Below are 22,666 nucleotides of genomic sequence, written 5' to 3' on the forward strand. Positions count from 1 at the left end.
CTACTTTAAAGGGGAAATAATCTACTCATTTTCCACAAGTGGGCACAGTTCTGATGGCCTTAATACAATGTATGTGATTTGGTACCTGATTACCTGATTTGGTAAACGTACCACAAGGATCAAACAACGAATCAGAACAACTTACGTAGGCAGAGCACAAAATACGGACGGGGTGGTTTCAGAGTGTGTGAGTTGGTGGGCTGCAGATACCCAAATTAATGTACACTTGCACTGAAGAAGTGATGTGTTTCTTGATGTGTGATGTGTGGTTTGAAAGCTAACAGCTAAATTAGATGCTAATTAGATGCAAGAAACCTGATGTGTGTCACTGAGCAAAAGTCAAACCAATCATAACAATAAAGGCATATGAAGCTACGATGAAAACAACAAAGAACCACATACTGTTTGTGGTGTTGAAAAGGGTGAGAACTTTATTATGGAGAGTGGGTCATTTCCAACATTACTTCTTTTTCCAGAATGGTAATTCACTAATTAACAAAAGGTGTCTACAACCCTCTGAAGGAAGTTGTGAGTATAAACGTACCTGGCGCAGGGTGGGATGCTGTCTCCTGAAGGCTCACAGGGCTGGCTGTCCTCCAGCAGGGGGCACTCCTTTCCTCCGCCCACAGGAAGCTGCTGGACCTGCCTGCTGCGGGTGCGAGTGCCTTTCGGGACGCTGGGGTCGGCACACGTCTTCGAGCAGGGACTCCACTGCCCCCATTCACTGACTTCGCAGTCTTTGGGCATCAGGCAGGACTGGTGCATATCCGGCAGGCTCCAGTGGGGGCACTGGCTACAATGAGATTTAAAAAAAAAACGAGAGTAGATAATCAAGGTAGTCAATTATCGTGAAGGAAGTGGAGCTGGTTTTCTTCCAAAGGTCCTATGAATCTTCCTGAATTACACTGCATCACCACCACCATTGAATAGCATTGGATTTTCTATTAACATTTGTTTTCGGCAGGACATGGTTGGACAATTGTGCAAAGAATGCCAGCAAAATCCATCAATCCACCATCTTCTGTAACCACTTTGAGCGGATCTGGGTTGCGGTGGGTCCAGAGCTCACTCACGCTCACCCAGTCACTACCTCACACACCTGTGGACAGTTTCACACACTCACACAGTCTCTCACACTGGTGTTATATATATAAATCAGCAGTTAAATGTGTCTGATACCTTAAAAAAAAGTGTCCCTGCAGCCTCCTGCCAAAAGGAATGACATAAGTACCTAATCAGCCTTGTTTGGCAGAATCGCCAATAATCATTACAGGGGGTGGGTGGCATTTAAAGACCTCTCATTGACCAGTAATTTGATGCTGAAACGTTGTTAGAAATGCAGCATGTTCTCTTTGTGTGATTCCTGAGGCGAAACTGCTGACAGGCCATTAGAGTTAATTACAGCCTGTGTGTTTTTCAGTAGAGCTTCATTTAGCAACACTCCCATTAGCAACAGCTACACTATGGTTTTTGTTTTTGTTCCCTACCTGTTTTCTGGCAAGTCCCACCCACTGGTTAGTTCACAAACTAGTTCGGCCCTCCCCAACTCCGCTTGGTTCGCTTGAGTGAGAAGGGGGCGTGGTGAAGTAGCCTAAAATCTTCTGATTGGTCGATAACCTTCTCTGTAAACATTTAATTACCCCCGTGTCCTCTTTTTCACCATCTCAGATCTGGTCACCCTAGGGCAGCCATGCTCTAAAGTTAGCAAAGCCAGCTTGGGGCCAGAACGTTACCAGTACAATCTCCTGGAGTGGCAAAAACAGGTAAAGGGGAGTGGAGGAGCAGCCATTTCTATTCAGGATCTCACACTAAACTCCAACTCATCTGATAGACATTGGGTTCCACTGCTCTACAGCCCCATTGTGGGCAGCTTTATATGTTTTTAGCCAACAGAGACTGTTATCTTATGACCTACACTGTGCGCTACATAGGGTGAATGAAGACATTTAAGATTTTCGGATAAGGGGCTTGGTTTAAATTAAAGCCAAAACAGGGAACATGTTGAATCTGAATCTGAAAACAATGAAACAATGGAATACCCAGTAAACATTTAGCCGTTTATTCAACGTTGAAATGACTGCCGTCTAATCAACGTTCTCTTAAGGTTGAAAATGAACGTTGAAAAGACGTCCAAACACAGACATTGAAAAGACGACTATTAGACGTATTTTGGACGTCCATTGACGTTATTAATTGGTCCCGAAATAAATTACTTCTATAAAACGCATTTTGGACGTCCACTGACGTTATCGATTGTTCACCACTTAACTAACTTATTAAGATGGATTTTGGACGTCCATTGACGCTTAAAATATGTCCTTGACAGACAGACTACTTTTAGACCTATTTTGAACGTCCAGGGACGTCCCTTGTTTACTGGGTATGTGGTTTGTGCTTGCTGTAAAGACCATTACACACCGGATGTGATGCGATAGCTATGGTGCTACTTTGGTAGAGCCAAAACAGAACAATAAAAGAGCCACATGAGGCTCTGGAGAAAATTACTAATCAATCAGAGCAATAAGGAGTGATACAAGTAGCCAATCACAGAGCAATTCCACCCACTTTCGCTTCCAAATACATGCCCTGGTAACGTGACAGTGCAGATCATGGCCACATACATGAGGGAGAATACATAAATGATCCTGTCCATCTCATCTCCCCTAAACAACTGTTACCCATGGCTTTTATTTTGAGATTAATGTGGCTCCCGTACATAGCCAGGTTTGTCCTGAACCTGTGCATTTTCTCGGCGGCTGACAGAATGAGGACAAATGCCGCCATTTCCATTCAAATGAGGAGGACGGTGCTGCTAAACACACATTGTGGGAATTCAGGAGACTTCCTGTGTGCCGCAGGAGACTCAGGAAACCCTTTCAATTACATAATAAAATGTAGGAGGGGATGAAACAAGAAATTCAGAAGCAAAACACACGGTCATGTGTGGGCCCACAAAGAGTCTTTACATGTCCGACTTTTCAGAGGGATGATTTGAAGTCTGTGAAAAGAATAGACGCTCGGCCCTTAGATCGTTTTATGATATTTCTCTTCTTAAAAGCTGAGCTGAATCGATACCAAGATTTGACGAGGAAAAAAAGGAAAGCATCGCGCAGAGCATATCCAGTGAAGCACATCAAAAGAAATGGAAGGAGAACATGTCGGAGGACTATTGGCAAGAGTCACAGAGCAATTGCTTCAGAGGAAAGTTTGTTCCACTTTTTAGAAGTGGCAAAAAAAATAAGTATGAATATTTCAGAGGCTGAAATAAACAAGTCAAAAGATTAATATTTATGCTTCTGGGAGCATGTGAGTTGTTTTTGGTGCCTCCTTTGAAATATCACAGCCCTACCACTGCAGAAATTTGGCATCAGCAAAGAATTAATGAATGGATTGCGTACATAACTGGGAAAGCAATCCGTTATGAATATGACACACGCGTGTAACCTAACGGCCAACTGCTGCGACATATTTGTTTTCCTAAACAGTCTGGGACTTGTGACTTCATTATTAATCTTTAGATTTCAGACCCAAACCACTTCGTTTTCTCTTCTCTGAAATGTGGTAAACTTTATAAACAAATATACAGTATATGGAAGTAATGGAAATGCATATCTTTTCTGGCGGCCTACATTTCTGCTGCTTCTAACCTCTGAGTGCTGAGACTTTAAAATTCTCTGTGTAAAACAGACATCAAGTGTGAAAAAATAATAGTACAGAGCAAAACTGGTGAAATCGAGATTGGAGAAGAAAGAGAACACAGTGAAAACAGTTAAAAAGCAGAGCTTCTGCTCCTTGCTCCTCACTGAATCTGAATCTGAAAACAATGAAACAATGGAATATTTGGTTTGTGCTTGCCGTAAAGACCATTACACACCGGATGTGATGCGATAGCTATGGTGCTATTTTGGTACAGCCAAAACAGAACAATAAAGGGCCACACGAGGCTCTGGAGTGGTTCAGGGGATGGGACACTCCTAATAATAGTATAGGAGAAAATTACTAATCAATCAGAGCACTAAGGAGTGATACAAGTAACCAATCACAGAGCAATTCCACCCTCTTTCGCTTAAAAAACGGTTAAAAAGCAGAGCTTCTGCTCCTGGCTCTTCACTGCTGGGTGCCCAGGGTTGGGGTGAACTGTGGCTCATTGTCATTTAAAGCGCCAGGCGATGAAACTGGCTTTTTAGACTGGGGGAATATTGGAAGAATATGTCCTGTTTAATGCCTTCAGTTCAGCTCCAAAAGTCCTAGCCAATGGAAGAGTTCCCTGTGTTGTATTTACCTAGAAACCCTAGATAAAAACGCATCCAAGGAAGTCATTAAACCTTCTTCGCAGTTTTCCAAGGCTTGCAGGTTTCTGCACTGGTGACGCAGCCCAACTCTCCTCAGACACACAGTTGTAAAAATGGTGACTACATCCCTCTCTTTAGCTTGTTCTTGTTTGCTTCCAAACATGTCGTAACTGATGGCCTACATTTGAGCTACGGGAGGAAAACTTTGCAAATTGGATTTCTGGCCAAACTACAGCTTTAAGAGGCTTCAACAAGAGGCCTCATCACAGAGGTCACAAGAACACAGGCCACTGAAGAAGGAGATGACACATTTCCCAGCCACTGATGGACCAATTTGGACCCATTCTTTCTCTGCTCATTTCTAGAAAGCACGACTATTTCAAGGAAGCCAGACAGAGCAGCTTTGACATCCTGCCACCACACAAAGGATTTTACAATCTAGGGCACCTTTTCCCATCATGAAGGCCACCTATGGGAAAAAAAATATAGGCCTACTCTTGGTTTTGTGAAAGTTAATATCCTGATGACACGGGTTCAGTGAAGTGGCGAATGCTTTCGCTATTTTGTCGGCGACACTCTTCGTCTATTCCTGTACCGTGGACACACAGCTCAGTCCAAATACCGAGGATGAGATAAAAGCCTTTCTCGTCAGTCTCGGCTCTTTCTAATGACTGCAGCGAGACGGAGGACTTTGTCCTTTTATTTATTTATTTCCTTTTTCCAACAGCGCTTGGCCCAGATTCCATCCATGTCAGGAACCGAGGTAGATATAGAGTTGTCATCGCCTCTGTGGAAAGTAGACATCAGAGGGGTGGGAGTAGCTCTATTGCTTTGACAGCTTGGGACAGAGAGAGAGAGAGAGAAAGAAAGAGAGAAAAGGGGTGCAGAACAATTGTCCCCTGCATGTCAGCCCCTTGACAGAGTGCCGGGAAAGAGCCCTTGAACGATTGGCTACAGTGGAGACAAGCTGCTCTAACACAAGCTCCAGTGCGGTGGAAGGAAGGTCAAAATAAATTGCACACTGTGCAGACTGCCTGAGCTCAATCTGGGATCCTGAATTATTACGTTACATATATATTTCAAGATTAATTACATAATTAATTACCTATGATTAGTTATATCAATATACAGACGTCAAACCTCCAACATTTCTTCTGGAAAAAAGCTGTTGATAGATGGCTTGTCTTGCCTTGAAGTAATCACAGCTGCTAACCTTCTGGGAAACATTGACATGAACATGATGTTTGTTAATGTGGGAGTGTTAGACAAAGAAACAGAATAGGCAGGTAGTGTTCTTCTCCAAGTGTGTCGAGCAGTTATATTGCTATACCGGCAGTACAAAAATCTCATGGTAGATTTCACCATTCCAGCTTGGTAATGCCTGGACCAAACACAATGGAACTGGACACAAATGCGTTTGTGAATGTGCAAATGTATGAGAGTTACGACTGGTGTTTTTCCATTGCATTGTACCTACACTATTCAACTCTACTTGTATTTTTTTACCTGGTAGATATTCCACTATCACAACTCCCCTGTGAAATGTAAATGGTAATGATGCAAAACTCTATTTCTAAGAGGAATCACGGGATTCCTGTTACATAACAAACTCAGTGGTAACATTAAGTGTTGTTTACTCATCATGTATTCGCATGTTGTTGTTGTTGTTTGCAACTGAACAACGATTAAAGCGTCCAGCCACCGATCCAAGGAGCGTTTGAACCTCTTCAAAAGACCACGAGCTGCCGTCGTGAGTCGGATAAAAACAAACGTGATCTCTGCTGCAGCTGGAGATTTTACAGATGGAGAGTTGGTGCTGGTCGTCTGCGTTGCGTGGCGTAGACTGACAACTCTCTCTGGACAATCAGAACTCTGCAAGGTTTGCACGACATATTTTAGTCCCTGCTTGACTCGCTCGGAACCAGGTACTAAAAAAGCACCTAGTTCCAGAAACCAGGACCAAATTTACTTAAAGTAAAAGCAAAAACATCTGAAAAGAGTCAAGGAGAGTTACATAGGTACCATGCAATGAAAAAGCGTTACTTGAAAAATGAAGTTCTACTCACCTAAGTGGCACCATGCTCCCATTACGGTGGACACAGACCACCCGTCTCGCCCGGTATCCCACTTCGATGCTCCAAAGATTGCTCTCCTGCCGGTTCAGCCTGTTGCGGTTCCTCTTGCTCTGGATCAGCTGGCGTGTCACTGGGTCCTTTGTCCCTTTCCGCTCTTTGCTTTTCCTTCGACGGGCCTGTCGGGTGGCTCGAAGGGCCACAGGAAGAGGTGTGGCCTCTGGGGCCTCGGAAGCCTCAGGGGGCACTGGTGGGAGTCCACAATCGCCCCAGCCACCAACTCGCAGGTTGAAAAGTGTCTCTCTGCCTTCGCAAGGCCTGGGGGCACAGGTGCGGAACTCAGTCAGATTGGGGCAGGCCTGGCCTCTAAAAACAGGCGGGGCCAGTACTGACCGGATGCGGTTCTGCAGGCCCAGGCCACACGTCTTAGAGCAGGATGTCCAGGGGCTAAAGCGGGACACCACACAGTCCCGAGGGCAGGGGATCAAGCAAGCCTGCTCCAGCCGGGGTCGTGGCTCGAAGTACTCGCAGATGGCGTCGTCAGCAGGTGAACCATCGGCCTTCAGGACGCAGCTTACTTCCCGAGTCTGGATGCCCTCCTCCCCCTGAGGGCAGGAGCCTGAGCGCATCAGTCCCCCTCCACCACCAAGGCCACGAGGCACAACAGGAACACAGTGGTTCCAGTCGCCCAGCCTCCAGTCATACATCTCCCTGTGCCAGTCGCACACACGGAAGCAGCTCTGCTGGTTGGCGGGCCGTGCTGGCTGCAGGCAGTTGGTGGCCAGAGTGGTCCAGCCTTCCACATGGGCGCACCACACCGCTCGACTCTGGCTTCCTCCAGGGCCGCATTCGCTGCCCATACACCTGCCCCAAGGACCTGAGAGAGACAGAACAGGAGCATGAGGGCATGCCAAGGTACGCAGAGAGTAAACAAATTTAAGACCAGGATGAAATCTTGCCTTCAACTAATCTCCAAAACTGCCTGAACAAACACAGAACAGTTTGAGCTTCAACTACACTTTGTAGGAAGGTAGATCTGCCTGGAACTGGCTTTCTGACCACGGCCCTAGCCTTAAGGCTAATCATAGCTTTGGGAAAGTGGCCCATAAAACTTAACCATACTGTGGTACATACCTAGAGCACGAAGAAAACTGAGAAGTTAAAAAAAGAAAGGAAACAAATGCCTTATATAAAACGGTAACAATGGACCAGAAGTTAAAGGGGACACAACAAAGCCAGACCTCCCTATACACTCAGTACGCCCATGGCATATGGACCCCAAATTAATGAAGTCCTCCCGGTGCTTGGATGAAACTGCTGCATAATTTAAAGTGACACAAAGCTGCAACCTGGAGAACAAACAGCTAAGTTGGCTTCTTTTTCTTCTATCCCACCTTAAATGATGCAGCTGCTTATTTGATTTTTCTGTTCGGTTAGCAATGATCTAACTATAATTTCCATCATCTTTAGTTACAAACACCCTCAATATTGAACCTACCCAGAGGAAATCAGCATGAGACTGGTTAATTCATATTCCTACTTCTGTTGGTGATTAATTTGACAAATTAGGCCTTCAGTTCTGCTCCTGAAGCCCTTAGAAAGAGCTAACATTTCCGTCTTCCTTGATAGCACAGGGGGAAATAACTCCTGACTGGTGACTAAAGTCGTAGCTGTTATCATACGTTTAAACTATGTCTGGAAGGATTCCACTAATCAAAATAATTAACATCTTGTAAACTGTTCACAGCAGTATACCATTACCTTGTGCTGAATTAACATCTGTAGATTTCAGTGAAGTCCTACTGGACTCAAACGAATGCTAAGGTCCAACACTGGAGCTTCTGCTGTGCTCAGATCTTGACACAATAAACTACACTGAATCTGATCTATCTTAATTTTTTCCTCGGAGCTCCAACTATGTTAATAAAACGAAGCTGAACACAAGGCTCTTAGAGGAGCTCCATTATGTTCTGAGTGCAGCCATGCGAAAGCTGAGTGAGAAACCGTCTGAAATTAGTCACACTTTAATCATAGCTCATTACCTGCTGCTGTGTACCACTGGCAGCAGGAACGTGCCTCAAATTCCAAAGCCCAGAGAACACAAGGCACACTCTGCTGTTCACAGCACGTGGGAGAACACAAGCTAATTGCAAAGAGGTAGCTTTTAAAGTAGCTTTCATGCAGCCAGAGTACATTTTGTTTTTTTTTTTGTTTTTTTGAAGCAGGGTCAACACTATGAACTTCTGAAAGATTTTGAAACAGCACAGGAAAGACAAAACCAAAGGAGACCCCTCACACCACCCTTTAAGGTCCACATAGTCCATTTGCAGTATTTGGCAGACACTTTTATCCTAAGTGGCTTACAGATGTGATCGTGTTACATGTGTAGGCCAAGGTAGTGTTAGGTGTCTTGCCCAAGGAATATTATTAATGGTGTAGTTTGCTTACCTGAGCACGGCACTGAATCCTCTTTAACATAGCAGTGTTACTGACTAAACTACACAAACCAAGAAATCTTGGCTGAAGTCTCGTGTTGCTCAGATTTTCCTCCTGAGAAATGAACCCAGGGATCTCACCCGTGTCTCCACTTGAGTTTGATCCTCTTGACATTTCAGTAACATCTCACACTTCTTATTTGCAACTGAACTAAAGCCAGGATCTCAGTGATTTCTCAGGCAGCACTAAGCAGTTCAGAAGTATCTCATGTCTCCTGAATGTCTCCTTAAGATATTATAAGAGAATCATCATTAAATCTTCGCAGAGGAAAGACGAAATCAAAAAGGACATCTACTAATGTCTCAGTAGTTTCTCCTAGACAGCTGTGAGATCAGATGGAAAAACAAAGGAGTTTTAAGCATAAGTCTCCTGCTGCTCATATGTGTCTCCTGAGACAAAGACCTTAGGGACCCCACACGTCTCCTCTTGAGTTTTAGCTGAGATCTCCGTAAAGTGTGAAATTGTGCTCAGATTTGCCAGTTTCGCTACCTACTCTCTCCTTTACCTCTCACATATCTCATTTATGTCTCTCTGCTGTCTCGTGTCTTCATTTTGTCAACTTTTTTTCTCCTATGTGATTTAGTAGAATCACTCTTATGTTTCCTGAGCCATTACAGGGCAAAGTATGAGCAATAAAATGTTCTTAAACCATCAACAAGCATCTGTGGAGCCATGCAGTGTAGCTCCAGTAAGAGCCTCTGGTGATTCAGCAATGTGGAGCTGGACCAGACTGCCGGCATTTGAAAAAGATCAATAGAGGCTAATAGCGTCGGATGGAGTCACGGACTATACCGGATGTCCACACTTCTCCCATTAGCCTTCATTACACTCTGTGACCACTGGGTTACATCAGCTAGTTCGCCCAAGAGTCTACTTCCTTGCATCCTATTGTCCCTATTATGCCCTATCTGCATCATAAACATCCCTGGCTAAGTCTGTAACTCAGATACAGCTCACTAATTTATTTAACATTCATTATTTTAATATATTATTAGACCCTGCGAGAAAAAAAGACTAATTTAAAACAGAAACTCATTTCCACCACAGTAATCATGGATGACAACAAGACCAGACAAGCCCAGTGTACCAAGACCACCACTATTGCCTGTGGGAAAATTGCTGCTGTACAGCTAAGTAATGAAACAGAAAAGTTCCTGAATGTGACTTGTGTGAAACTAGTCTTAATCCGTGATTAGAGAGGAATATGTTCCATCTTTACTTCTTATATGGTCTGTCTTCACTGTGTCTGACTATTAATTGTTGGCTTAAATGTTGAAATATTTGTCCAGTTTAACCCTTGGAAATTATTTACACAATGCCCTTTAGATCTCTCTGGAACCAAACAGTGAATCAGTAGTCACTGAGTTAGTCAGTAGATGGAGTAGTTGTAGAAGTTCTAGTCACTTTACGGTCATTGAATCAGTGAGTCATTCAGTAGTCAGCAGTTCAGTCAGTAAGACAATCAATCAAACAGTTAAGTGATTCAGCAATTCAGTGATCCAGTCCGTGAATTGGTCAGTCACTGAATCGGTGAGTCAATCAGTCTGTGAGTTAGTCTGTAGACAACGAGTAAACTTAGTTTTTGATTCAGTGAGTCGGTCGATTTCATTCAGCGAGTCTAACAGTCAGTAAATCAGTGAGTCAGGCAGTCAGTCTGTAATTAGAAAATCAGCAAGTCAATCTGTGAAACAGTCTGCAGTCTATGAGTCAATCACAGATTCAGTCTGTAAATTCCCAAGTCAGTCTGTGAATAAATGTGTAATGATACATACATTGCCATCATTGCCTTTTGCAGTGGTTGGCGGCACGGAAGACTCAGGTGTTCACCATACTTATGGTGCTCTATGGGATTAGATCAACTGATTGAGCATCCCAATCTCTTGGCAGCAATATGTAATCAGACAATCAATAATCCGTCAGTGAATATTTTTGACTCAGTAAGTCAGTTTCAGTGAGTCAGTCTGTGATTACTGAAACTGTGAGTGAATCAATCAGCAATTTTCCCAGTCAGTCAGTGAATCAGTGAGTCAATCAGTTAACAAGATACCCAGTCAGTCAGTGAAATCAGTGAGTCTATCAGTGAGTCATGACTGACTCATTGCAATAAGATCAGTCAGTGAATCAGTGATTAAAACAGCCAGTCAATAGTTAATGAGTCAGTCAGTGAATCAGTGAGTCAGACAGTGTGTATGGGACATTGACTATTCATGGCAATTGAAAATATCAAACAGCTCATCAGACATGGCCATGATCGACAAGTGTGTTGAGAACAGATATCCTTGTTATTCAAAGCCTTGAGCACTGAGCGGATGAAGAGCCTGTGTTGCATTGGCACACTCCCCTACGGGCCATCGCTAATGAACAATAACTGCGAGGAATATTCAAACAACATCCTCTCCCACTCATAGCCTCAAAACCTCTACCCCTGACCCTGGCCCATCACTCATTGATTCATTGCTGTGTAGCCATGGATGGAAGAGTGGGTTTCATGAGGCATGGCATCAAAGTGTACGCCCTGCAGGTCACCAAGGCTCATTACCACTGGTGATGACCCCCCATTCCGGCAGGCTAATGTGACAACTTGCAGGTCAAAATAGCAAGAGCAACAATCTATTAGCACCCTCATCTAGACTTATCTTGGCCTGACGGGCAATAACCACTAACCATTCAACTGCTAACAACTTGAGTTTACAAAGAGACAGTTTTACAACGGTGTCATTACAGCTGTGGCTGGTTTGACGCGTCCAATACCCACAACAGATCAATAGTTTGATGGGAGCCATTTGGCGGTGTGTGGGGTCCAAAGATCAGAGGGAAATCACACCATCCCTTGCTTCACAATCAGGACTACACTGTGGGTTTAATGGCTTGGAGAAATAGGTCTGGTGGGGGAGAGGGGGAAAAGGAGTGTGGGGGGAGAATGAGCGGGAGAAAACAGCGCTAGCTTTTCCCGCAGCTAATCTCCTCCGTTTCAAGCCGCGGTAAACGCAAGCCTCGCAAAATCGTTTCACTGGCAACAATGGGATTTTGCTTTCAAGTCTTCCATCTCTCCCACTGCGTCAGCGGAGCAGCTTCAGACAGCGATTACCAAAAGAAACGGAAACCAGTGGTTTGCAAAAAAAAAAAAAAAAAAAAGGTGTGGGTTTGCCAGCTGCAGCCACGACTGTTACTGAAGATTGAAATTAAGCCCTGTGCCAATGCACTAAAGTCAGCATGACTACTTTTTCTTCAGCAAATATTTGTGCAGCGTGCCATCTTCCTTTTTTGGCGTAAAGAGCTCTGAAATTCCACCTAAGACACAGCCCAGCAGTGAGTGGGCTGTTACGACAAGGACTCCCCTGGGCCTACGCTGAGCATGGGCTGTCAGGCTCTGCAGCCATTACGCTGCGGGTTTGTGTTGATACAGTATCAGCTGTATATATCTGTGCTGCGCTCAGTTAGTGCAAGTGTTTATTTCTCATGTAAGCATGAATTAATTAGCACAGTAAGTTCATAATAAGCATTTAACCCTTACATGCAATGCCCTACATGCTAAGGAAGGAGAGATAAATAATGGGACACGTCGCACATACACAAATATACTGTAGTATCAACACTCATCGTGGCACGATCTGATCCGACTGGTTCATCATTCAGTCACAGCATGTTCACATTTGTCCTTGCCCACTATCCCCTTAGTGGCAAATATATTCTCAATGTCTAAATCAAGCATGTAAGTACCTGGGCAGTTAGCACTCTCTTCCAAGTGTGCAAAGCTGTCTGTCAATGTTGCAGAATATATTTTCAAAACAGAGCTGCAGCCAAACTTCCAGTTCAAATCAAGTGAGTTGATACAGTATGCTAGTGTTTGCCAAGTTGTTGCCCAGAAAGAATCCAGTCTGAAATTCCAAGCATCACAATTTTTCATGTGATTAATTCTTCTTAGGGATTATGCTTTGATTTCATAGTTTTTGACGGTGCACCTAATGCATTTCACTTAAATTTAAACTATTTTAAATGACTGAAAATTAATTTCCACTTCTTTCTTAGTTTTAATTTTGATATTCCGTATTGCTTTCATTCATTTAATGATATTTTATTTTATCCAAGTATTTAATAACCACATAGATTCATTGTGATTTTTAACATTCCTTGATCTTTCTTTGTTAATGTGAAACACATTGGTCAACACTTTTAAATGTGCTACATAAATAAATTGCCTTGTCTTTTTATGTCTGCATATTTAAGTTTGGGCAACTGCTTTTATACAAAAAAAGGACAACATTTCTTATCTGTATTATTACCTTATGTTTATCCCCACACAGGGATTTATGTTATGCATATCTCCTGTTAATAAATCTATTGGGAGCATTTTCTGATAAGAATTTTTCTGTTAGAATCTCTCTCTTCTTCCCCTCATCACAAGGTACTATGCCAGCCAGCATGGACATCTGGACCTGGGCAGTTGGCACTCTCCTTTGGCATGTAGGGCAGCCCAGTGCTTCAGCTAATCAGCAGTGTTAAAAAAGGCATCTTGGAGGAAGCATGTGTGTGTCCTAAAGCTGTCAATTTTGCTGCCATCATGTGTGACAAGGGGGTGTTGTCTCTGCACTCATAACCCAATCGAACTGTACTCTAAATGTATACTGTTCAGGGACCCACGTAGGGAGCCATTTATGCCTAGATCCTAGTAGGCATGAATGATAATCCACCAATTTGTTCAGGTCAAACAAGCACCACTACTCTGTTAATCCCTAAAAGCAACCCAGCACTGGAACTGTATGATCTTTTAGCCTGCTCTAATATAATGACCAGGACAAGACCCTGGTGTCTTGGCCTGGACGTGCCGGGATATCGACTGAGCTGTGGCTTGTCCTTGTTGACCTGGAATCCACAGGGCTTCTGCTGTCAAGCAAAGAGGTAATACCAGCTGACAAAGTGCTGGACGTCTCCTTCGTTGACAGGTGCTTCAGCCAGGCCTGGATGAAATGCAGGGACAGTGGACACTGTCAGTCACAAAGCTTTAGTCACTCTGGCTGTCAGTCAAGGGACTGAACACTAACATGCCCTTACTCAACTTCTCCATCCCTCATGAGGTCAAAAGAGTAAAGCGGCATTAGCAAACCACTCACAAATGAAATGAAATCATTGAAAGCGAGGAAACCCACACCAGCAGGATCAATCAGTACTTAATACCACTAATGCTTTCAAGGTAGAATGCCAGCAAAACCACAGAAATGTTTTAAGCGCCAGCATAAAGGCCAAACTGCATATGACAGTAAGTAAAGGCATATGAATACTAAATCTGTGTTTACATAAACAGTTTGAAAAAAACATATCTTAAATACTGCTTTAGAAATATGACTACATTTATCTTTTATAAGCCATATCAGGTTAAAAAATCTATGAATATATCCATGAGACATTAATATTTTCCAACCACAACGGAAAAAATATCTACTAAGAAATATTTCATTCTGTACTTCCACCAAAAGTTTTCCAGAAGCTCCTTTAAAAATCACATCCTCCTGATCAACGTTCCGACATGTCCGGGTAAAGGAGATATCCACGTTTATTAAGTTCCTACCCCACTTTTTTATGAAAAGCAAGTGAGTCCAGAACCTCAGGCAGCGAGTATTAAATTCACAAGTCATATTAAAAGTTCTTAGCATGTTAGAAGATGATGACCCCAAAGTCTGTCCAGAGCCTACAGCCTTTGAACGCTCTTCTACTGCAGACTACAAACCACTTCAACTCCAGCCTGGGCTTAATGATATTGCACTTGGACTTTGTTTTAAACATAAAAACAATCAATTTAGCCACATAATGGACCAATTTCAGCTGCCCTGAGAAAATAATTTCTGACCTCCCTTTTTTTATCCATTGGTAAAAGATTCTGCACACCTGTTTATCCAAAATAAGGTACTAACTGGTAGTTTGTCCACCACAACTCATCTGGGAAAGCTTTAAACTAGATAGTAGAACACTACTATCAATCTGTGAGGAGAAAATGCCTTTCATCCACATAAATATCTGAACATGAAGTACTGATGTTGCATGATTAGTTCTACCACACTATAACATATAAAATGGTGCTCTAACACACCAGAGAACATTGTTTTCCTCATTGGCTCAATACTAGAAGCTTTATACCTTTACCTGACACTTTGAGCATTGAGCATGGTGAACTTGGCATTTCATTTTAGACCTATAAGTGGCAGCAACAAATTCTGAGACATACAGAATAGTAAAAGAAAACCAGCGGCAAAAGATGCAACCAACCAAACCAGAGCCACCAGCTGCGAAGGAAACAAGCTAACAAGCGTTCCAGCTGCTTCATAATCGCTCAGCCGTCTATGAGACAAGCCGCTGAGCCCCATTGCAGCTCCAGCTACGAGATCACAGCTCCGTCACAGTCGAGACCACAACCCTAACACAAACAACAGCAGCTCTGAGCGTGGAGAAACCCCCCACTGCTGCAACTAAACAACTCCACCACAGCCACAGCCAGTCAGCAGCTTCTTCCAGCTAACCCTCGCCAGACTGCGCCGCTTTCCATCAAACATTTACACACACAGCAGATGCAGAGCAGCTTGACCCACGCCTCTGTGAATGCTAACACATGCTGAGAGACGGCCTGCTAATGCTAGCAAGCCAATAAGAGTTTCAAGATGAAAAAGCTGATTGAAAATAATGAGTAATAAGAAATTAAAGAATAAAAATAATAATAGCAATAGCAGTGCATATTTTGTATGCTACATTGCATGGAAATATGTTTCTTCTGTAATCAACAGTAGTATTATGTAGTTGGACACTGCTGTGAAGATTTGATGGTATCTAGCAAAAAGACAGTTAGTGAGGGCATGTAGGCTAGCTTGTAGCTCTTGATGTAGGAATATAGTTCTACAAATGCTCCAAAATGTCTTGAAGGGGATCCAACAGGGATGTTCCCCTGATAAACAGCCCAATGCTAGTGGCTTAATACCCCTATAGACAACACTTGGCATTGACTATGGTGCATTTGCTCCAGAGCCTACCTGTGCAGATTATACAAGCTGTGCATACACAGTTACTTAAGGATGTAGCATAAAGTAGTTGAGTTCACTGATTAGTGAAGGTACCTATAAACTTTTGTGGAGGTCATGTGGAGGTTTCCTTAATATTTAAAGAGGCTGTTCACATGTTTCTTCAAAAGTAGCATCCACGGAAAGGGTCTTGAGGGGACCACAACTTCTCCTTCTATGACACTGCTGCAAAGATCCTTTTTTGGCACCTTTATTTTTAAGACTGTTGATGTACATCCCTATAGACATCAGTCTAGTCTTAGGAAGTGTCAGTAGATCCGTACTGGACCTGAGAGAGAACCTGCTAGGCTTGTGTGCTAATGCGGTGTGGGATAAAGGCGGCACTCCTGCTGCGAGCCACTGAAGACCCTCAGCGCCTCCATTATTCATTCAGCTGCCGAGACTGACAGTGGAGGACCACACTTCCACGCTCCAAGCTCAAGGCCAACTGGGGGTCTCTCTCCGGGTAAGAACGGCTCCATTCAGGTCACTTACGAGTAAATCTAATTAGTGCACGTGGCTCAGTCTTGGCGTCCGAAGGCGTTCGCCCACCAAGCTCAAATTTCTGGCTCTTTGATGAAGCTCAAGTACATGTTCAATAAAAGATGCATCAAAACAACATCAAAGTGCCTTCTGTTCTTAAGGGTGCCAATCAATATGGAGAAACCGGGACTCAGCCTGGTGCATGCCGGCATCATCTCTGCTCGAGGAGAAGAGGAAAAGACGGAAATCTGGAGGGCGAATGGAAAAGCAGCTAGTCTTTTTCAATGTTTTTTTTGTACATAACTAATGTATACAACACTACAGTGTTTACACCTGAAACCTAGGTCAGCCAAGATATTTTTGGTTCATGAAGCTTTCTTTAGTTTTGCATTACAGGTACGAGGCTAGTGGTGACAGGTAATGGAAGATTATAGTGACCAATTAAGAATGTGCGAAGTGCTAAACCTGTATGTTGGCTTTAAATTATGTTGTTCAGTCCCTTTTAGTTTTATGACCCTGACACTAGCCATTAATGAACACATCAGGGCCAGTCCTTTAAATGATAATGAGCCGCTCGCTGTTCACTCCGACCCTGAGCGCACAGCAGTGAGGAGAATCTCTGGTTTTTAGCTGCTCTTTCTTATGCATTCTCATTTTCTCTGTTTTGCTGAATTTAACCTTGTCTTTGGGCTCTCACATAAACTCAGGTCCAGCTCAGACAAGGGGCGGGACAATTCTAAGGTCTCTGAACTTATCATGTCCTCATGTTATCGTGTCCTCTGACTCTGACAGCCCACAGAAAACTGAATGGGTGAACTTGTTTTACCTTTTGTGGGTTGGTGGGCTCCAGTTTAACACATTCATTCATTCATTCATTTATTATCTGTAATCGCTTATCCAATTCAGGGTCGCGGTGGGTCCAGAGCTTACCTGGAATCACTTGGGCGCAAGGCGGGAATTAACACTGGAGGGGGCGCCAGTCCTTCACAGGGCAACACAGACACACATACACACATTCACACCTACAGACACTTTTCGCCAATCCACCTACCAATGTGTGTTTTTGGACTGTGGGAGGAAACCGGAGCACCCGGAGAAAACCCACGCGGACACAGGGAGAACACACCACACTCCTCACAGACAGTCACCCAGAGAAAACCCACGCAGACACAGGGAGAACACACCACACTCCTCACAGACAGTCACCTGGACGAAACCCACGTAGACACAGGGAGAACACACCACACTCCTCGCAGACAGTCACCCGGAGGAAACCCACACAGACACAGGGAGAACACACCACACTCCTCACAGACAGTCACCCGGAGGAAACCCATGCAGACACAGGGAGAACACACCACACTCCTCACAGACAGTCACCCGGCGGAAACCCACGCAGACACAGGGAGAACACACCACACTCCTCACAGACAGTCACCCGGAGGAAACCCACGCAGACACAGGGAGAACACACCACACTCCTCACAGACAGTCACCCGGAGGAAACCCACGCAGACACAGGGAGAACACACCACACTCCTCACAGACAGTCACCCGGAGTGGGAATCCAGCCATCCAGCGTTTAATACATTAATGTAAAATATTTCAGGATAATGTCCCCTTTAAGATTGACAGCAGGTAGCAGGATTCTATGCACTCTTAATTTTTTTTTTTATATATATATATAATACTATGTCTGGACAACTCTACAACTCTGGGACAGATTGAAGTACATCGTAAAAAACAATAGAAGATACAACATAGGTCCTTGTTGTCATTACTCAGTAAAACTGCTATAACAAAATGGTGGTCTCCAAGCCCATTGTGTGTAGCACAGTGCAGTCATTTTTACTGACATCTAGTGGCCTGGATGTACTGCTTTAAATTCCATTGCTTTTTAGCTCCATCATCTTCATCGCACCGTACCTCAGACACTAAAACATGTCCTGACTGATTGATTGCATTTGGGTTATGGCGGACATTGTGTTTATTTGGTCAAACTATTGCTTTAACAGCATTGGGCTATTATAGCACAATAGGTTTCAGGCGTAAACATTGTGATGTTGTTTTCCTCTTTGTTTTTTTTTTTTTACTTTGTAGTGGACAGATGCAATGAGAAATCACAGCGTGTCCACAGCATGCGCCCCTGGTCATCCTACAATAAATATTAATATAACGTCTGGGTGCACTCTGGCTTCTTGACGCCAATCTAAAAAGGGACATCTATGAAAGCCCTCCCTGAGGTGGGGAGGTGGGGGCACATATGAGGGAGCAGGGGGCTTTTACCACCATCACAGAACCCAGCCCCACCAATCTGCCCTTCAGATAAAAGGCATTACAGCAAGTGGGTGGGCAGCTGGACTCCAGCAGCTCTGTGGGGAAGAGCAGAGCTCCAGCTAGTGACAGTGGCTACTCAGCCAAGGGGCCAAACAGCACACAAGTGTAATAGAATAAAACAAAATAAAATAAAATAAAATAAAATAAAATGTGGGTTTAAAAGGGTTAAATCGTATTGGAAATATGACACACCAATCATATACACTTTATTTATTTATTTATGCATTCTATCATGAACATTACATAGAGGTGATGTTTTATAAGGCGTGGTCTTATAAGTTGAAGCCACAAAATAATATAAGGAGGCCAAATATTAAAGAAACACTATTAAAGGGGTAGGGGTGGGGGGGGGTTCTACCCTTCTCCATAAATTACACAGTGCAGTGTCTGAAGTGCTGAGCCTGATCCAATTACAGGTCAGTGAAGCACCACAAAGTGTGCCATATGTACTAAGGTTCCTCATGTTAAACTGATGTCATGATGTAAACCTACAATATTTCTATTAATATTTGGCTCTGGTTACTTTAACTTTATAAAGCACTGCATCCTACTCCACAAAATGTATTGGTCTTTACACGCCTACACTCTTTCCTCAAAAACAAGGAGACTTACAAAGTATGCAGAGCAACAGGTGGATTACAGTCTGTCATTTTTGATCTACAAAGTCCATCTCTATGGTCAGGGGAGCTGAGAGAATGGACACTGAGTACTGAGTAGTGTATGTGGATAGTACATTCCTGTTGGCGTGGCGCTCTTTAGGGAAAAATCCAGCAGATAAATCATAGCTATTAGGAAGCAAAGCTCTGAATAATTCTGATGCAGAAACCGAGATCAAACGTGGTTTTCCTGCTCTGTAAAAAATGTTAATTCATAAACGAGCGAGCGCATAAATAATTGAGCACACAAACAGCCACTTCATTTGTACGTTCATACGCAAACATTTAAACACCGCTGGTCAAACGAGATGTGCTCCGTTGATTTTCTAAGGGAATGTACAATGAACATCTAACAGATAGAATGTAGAATGTACATCTAACACTTCTTCTCAATGAGGGGAATTAAAGACGATGTTCACGATTTTAATCAGGTGCACGTTCCAGTCCAAGGTCCAATGTTTGTATGTAGCCCTGGCTCCGTAAATGGGAAACAAGGTAAGGGTCTCGACCTGAAACGGCTCAGGGTTTCTGCGTCATCGCCAAGAAATGACATCTGGAGGAGTTAGGACGGTGGAGAGTCCTCCAAATGTTGAAAAGCATGAACAGAGATGAGGATGTTGTTCTGTTCCTGCTGCATAGGTGGGTAACAGTGACATGTTTTTCTTGTCTCCTGAAAGTAAGCATAGACTAAACAGTTCAAGTTACAAATGATATTCTGCGGTAGTTCAAACTACTATGTTCCATAGGGACATACCAGGATTTACACCCCTCTAGCCAGCGCTTGGTATTGGGCAATCGACGACCTCACAGTCTCAGCCAACTGTACTCTTCTGTTTGCACTGAGAATAAGAAAGTTATTTTGGGGTCATGTGATTTGAGTCAAACACGACACAAAAGTACAGACCGTCCTTTAACGCCACAGACGTCCTCCATTATTTAAAATGGCATCTTTCTTCAACAAAGGAAGCATATGGGAACTGCACACAGAGAGAAAACTAATGAGGTTATGAAGATTAGAGGCAGTCTTGTATGAGAACTGTATAATTTAGGTTTAGAGCAGTGAGAAAGAGCATTTATTCATATTCGAGGCCTATTGTTTTATAACCTCCCTGGAGGTGGCCACACAAGTTCTGGAGAGCTTGTGTTAAAGGCCAAATTTTGGTTATTGAGCAGGCCAAGGCGTCCTATTTTGGATCCTATCTATAATTCTATTGTTTCTTGAAATGACTAATTCTGGGCTATAATTTTCTCTCCAAATGACTGATGAAAAATACCTCTGTGTTAAAAAAAAAATGAATCCAGACAGCAATAAGAACTGTAATAAGTGGGACAGGGTTCATTTTGATTCTCTCCACATTAGTCTGCAGTGAGAATGGAATACAACGTTCCTGCAGTTGGAAATCTTCAGCTGTAACACTAGTGAATACCTCTGAATTAGTCCTTACACAATCACTCAAAGGTGTTTAATTTTTCCTGGTATGATTGATTTGAGAATAGCCATTTCCGTTTAATTGGGTGATATCTTCACACTGCCATTGTTCGAAAAATACATTCATTCATTCATTATCTGTAATTGCTTATCCAGTTCAGGGTTGCGGTGGGTCCAGAGCCTACCTGGCCAGACAGAAATACACCCTGGAGGGGGCGCCAGTCCTTCACAGGGCAACACACACACACACACACACACACACATCGTCACAGTCACTCACACCTATGGACAATTTTGACTCGCCAATCCACCTATTAACTTGTGTTTTTGGACTGTGGGAGAAAACTGGAGCACCCAGAGGAAACCCACACAGACACAGGGAGAACACACCAAACTCCTCACAGACAGTCACCCGGAGGAAACCCACGCGGACACTGAGAGAACACACCACACTCCTCACAGACAGTCACCCGGAGTGGGACTCCAACCCACAACCTCCAGGTCCCTGGAGCTGTGTGACTGCGACACTACCTGCTGCACCACCGTGCCGCCCCATGAATAATACAGCACTGTGTAAAACATATTGCTGAGGAGATTACCAGAGTTCAAAGAAGTTAAAATTACAGAGAAAATGAGACTCCTGACAACTATACAAGACCTGGGGTCTCATCAAAGCTGTGTTCATCTGACTGGACAATTCAGATAACATATGGGGTTTGTGGTGTTCTCCCTGTGTCAGTATAGGTTTCCTCCGAATGCTCCTCTTTCTTCCTACGGTTTAAAAACACAATGATAGCTGGATTGTCTGTGTGAAATTGTCCTCAGGTGTGAGTGTGTGTGTGACTGGGTAATTGTGTGAAATTGTCCTCAGGTGTGAGTGTGTGAATAAAATAAATATTTATCAAGGATTACAGCCCATTCGAATTCAAAATGTCCAGTTTTACACTTAGCACCTCAGACAATCAGTCTACTGACAGTGCAATTTAGTCCAAGGCTGGGGTTAATCCACCTCCATTAAACATGCCCAATTACCAACGGTTTCAGCAGTGCTGATTTAACATGACCTCCAGTCTGCCGGTATAGAGAGAAAAAGCTCCACAGATGGAGCACACAAAGCTAGAAACAAAAGCCTGACCCTGAGGTGTAACATGACTGAGATGCAAGGCAATATTTCTGCATACTTATGGTGGTGGTGGTTTGTAAATAATCATTTCTGTAGGGTTTAAACGTACATCTAGCAGTTGCTATAGTAAAAACTCTTTGCAGGGGGTGCTTAGGAGTGTAAAAAAGTGTAAGAAGTTCTTTTGCTTTTGCTTATTTACAGTGGTAACTGGCATCTTTCAGTTGAGACCAGTCACAAGTTTGTTAGTTATCTGAAGCTAGTGGAGGCCAGAATGCTCATATATCATTGGTATTATGATAAATAACATCTCAAAATGAGCCCATTCCACCCTCAAGCAGCTGCACATCTTTCTAAACTTACCATGCTAAATGCCAATCTTGAGAAAGCCAGGAGCTACGTAGCATCAAAACTAGGTTTTTTGTAGCGACGGAGCTCCATTTTTCTTTGAGATGATTCAGAGTGCTAGAACTAATCATCCAACATCAGTGCGTGAAAGCTGGATGCCATCAGTCCCTCACAGAAATGTGCTAACACCTACTGTATAACCTTCCCAGAACAGTAGAAGCTGTACTGCAGAAAAGTGAGGAAAAACTGCCTACTAAAACCATTCAGATGCTGGGAAGAGTTGTTTACTACAGTACCACGCAATGACTCTAAAGCAGAGGTTTTATCTTGTGAGTAAAGCTTGTATCATCTTGGTGCTCCAGGCCAGAGAGATGAGATACAGCACACACA

At 43.4% G+C, this 22,666-nt stretch overlaps 1 protein-coding gene across 1 annotated transcript in view; it reads right to left on the reverse strand.

The window, feature by feature from the left end:
- Positions 1-22,666, reverse strand: part of thsd7ab (thrombospondin, type I, domain containing 7Ab) — a 144,626-nt gene that overhangs the window by 79,190 nt on the left and 42,770 nt on the right. The window contains exons 2-3 of the mRNA XM_066676647.1: positions 6,359-7,241; positions 545-793 (exon numbers count right to left, since the gene is read on the reverse strand). Of these exons, the coding sequence (XP_066532744.1) occupies positions 545-793; positions 6,359-7,241 (1,132 nt within the window). The remainder of the gene's footprint in view (positions 1-544; positions 794-6,358; positions 7,242-22,666) is intronic.

This window comes from Hoplias malabaricus, chromosome 1, assembly GCF_029633855.1.
Source record: "Hoplias malabaricus isolate fHopMal1 chromosome 1, fHopMal1.hap1, whole genome shotgun sequence".
In the NCBI taxonomy this organism is placed as follows: Eukaryota; Metazoa; Chordata; class Actinopteri; order Characiformes; family Erythrinidae; genus Hoplias; species Hoplias malabaricus.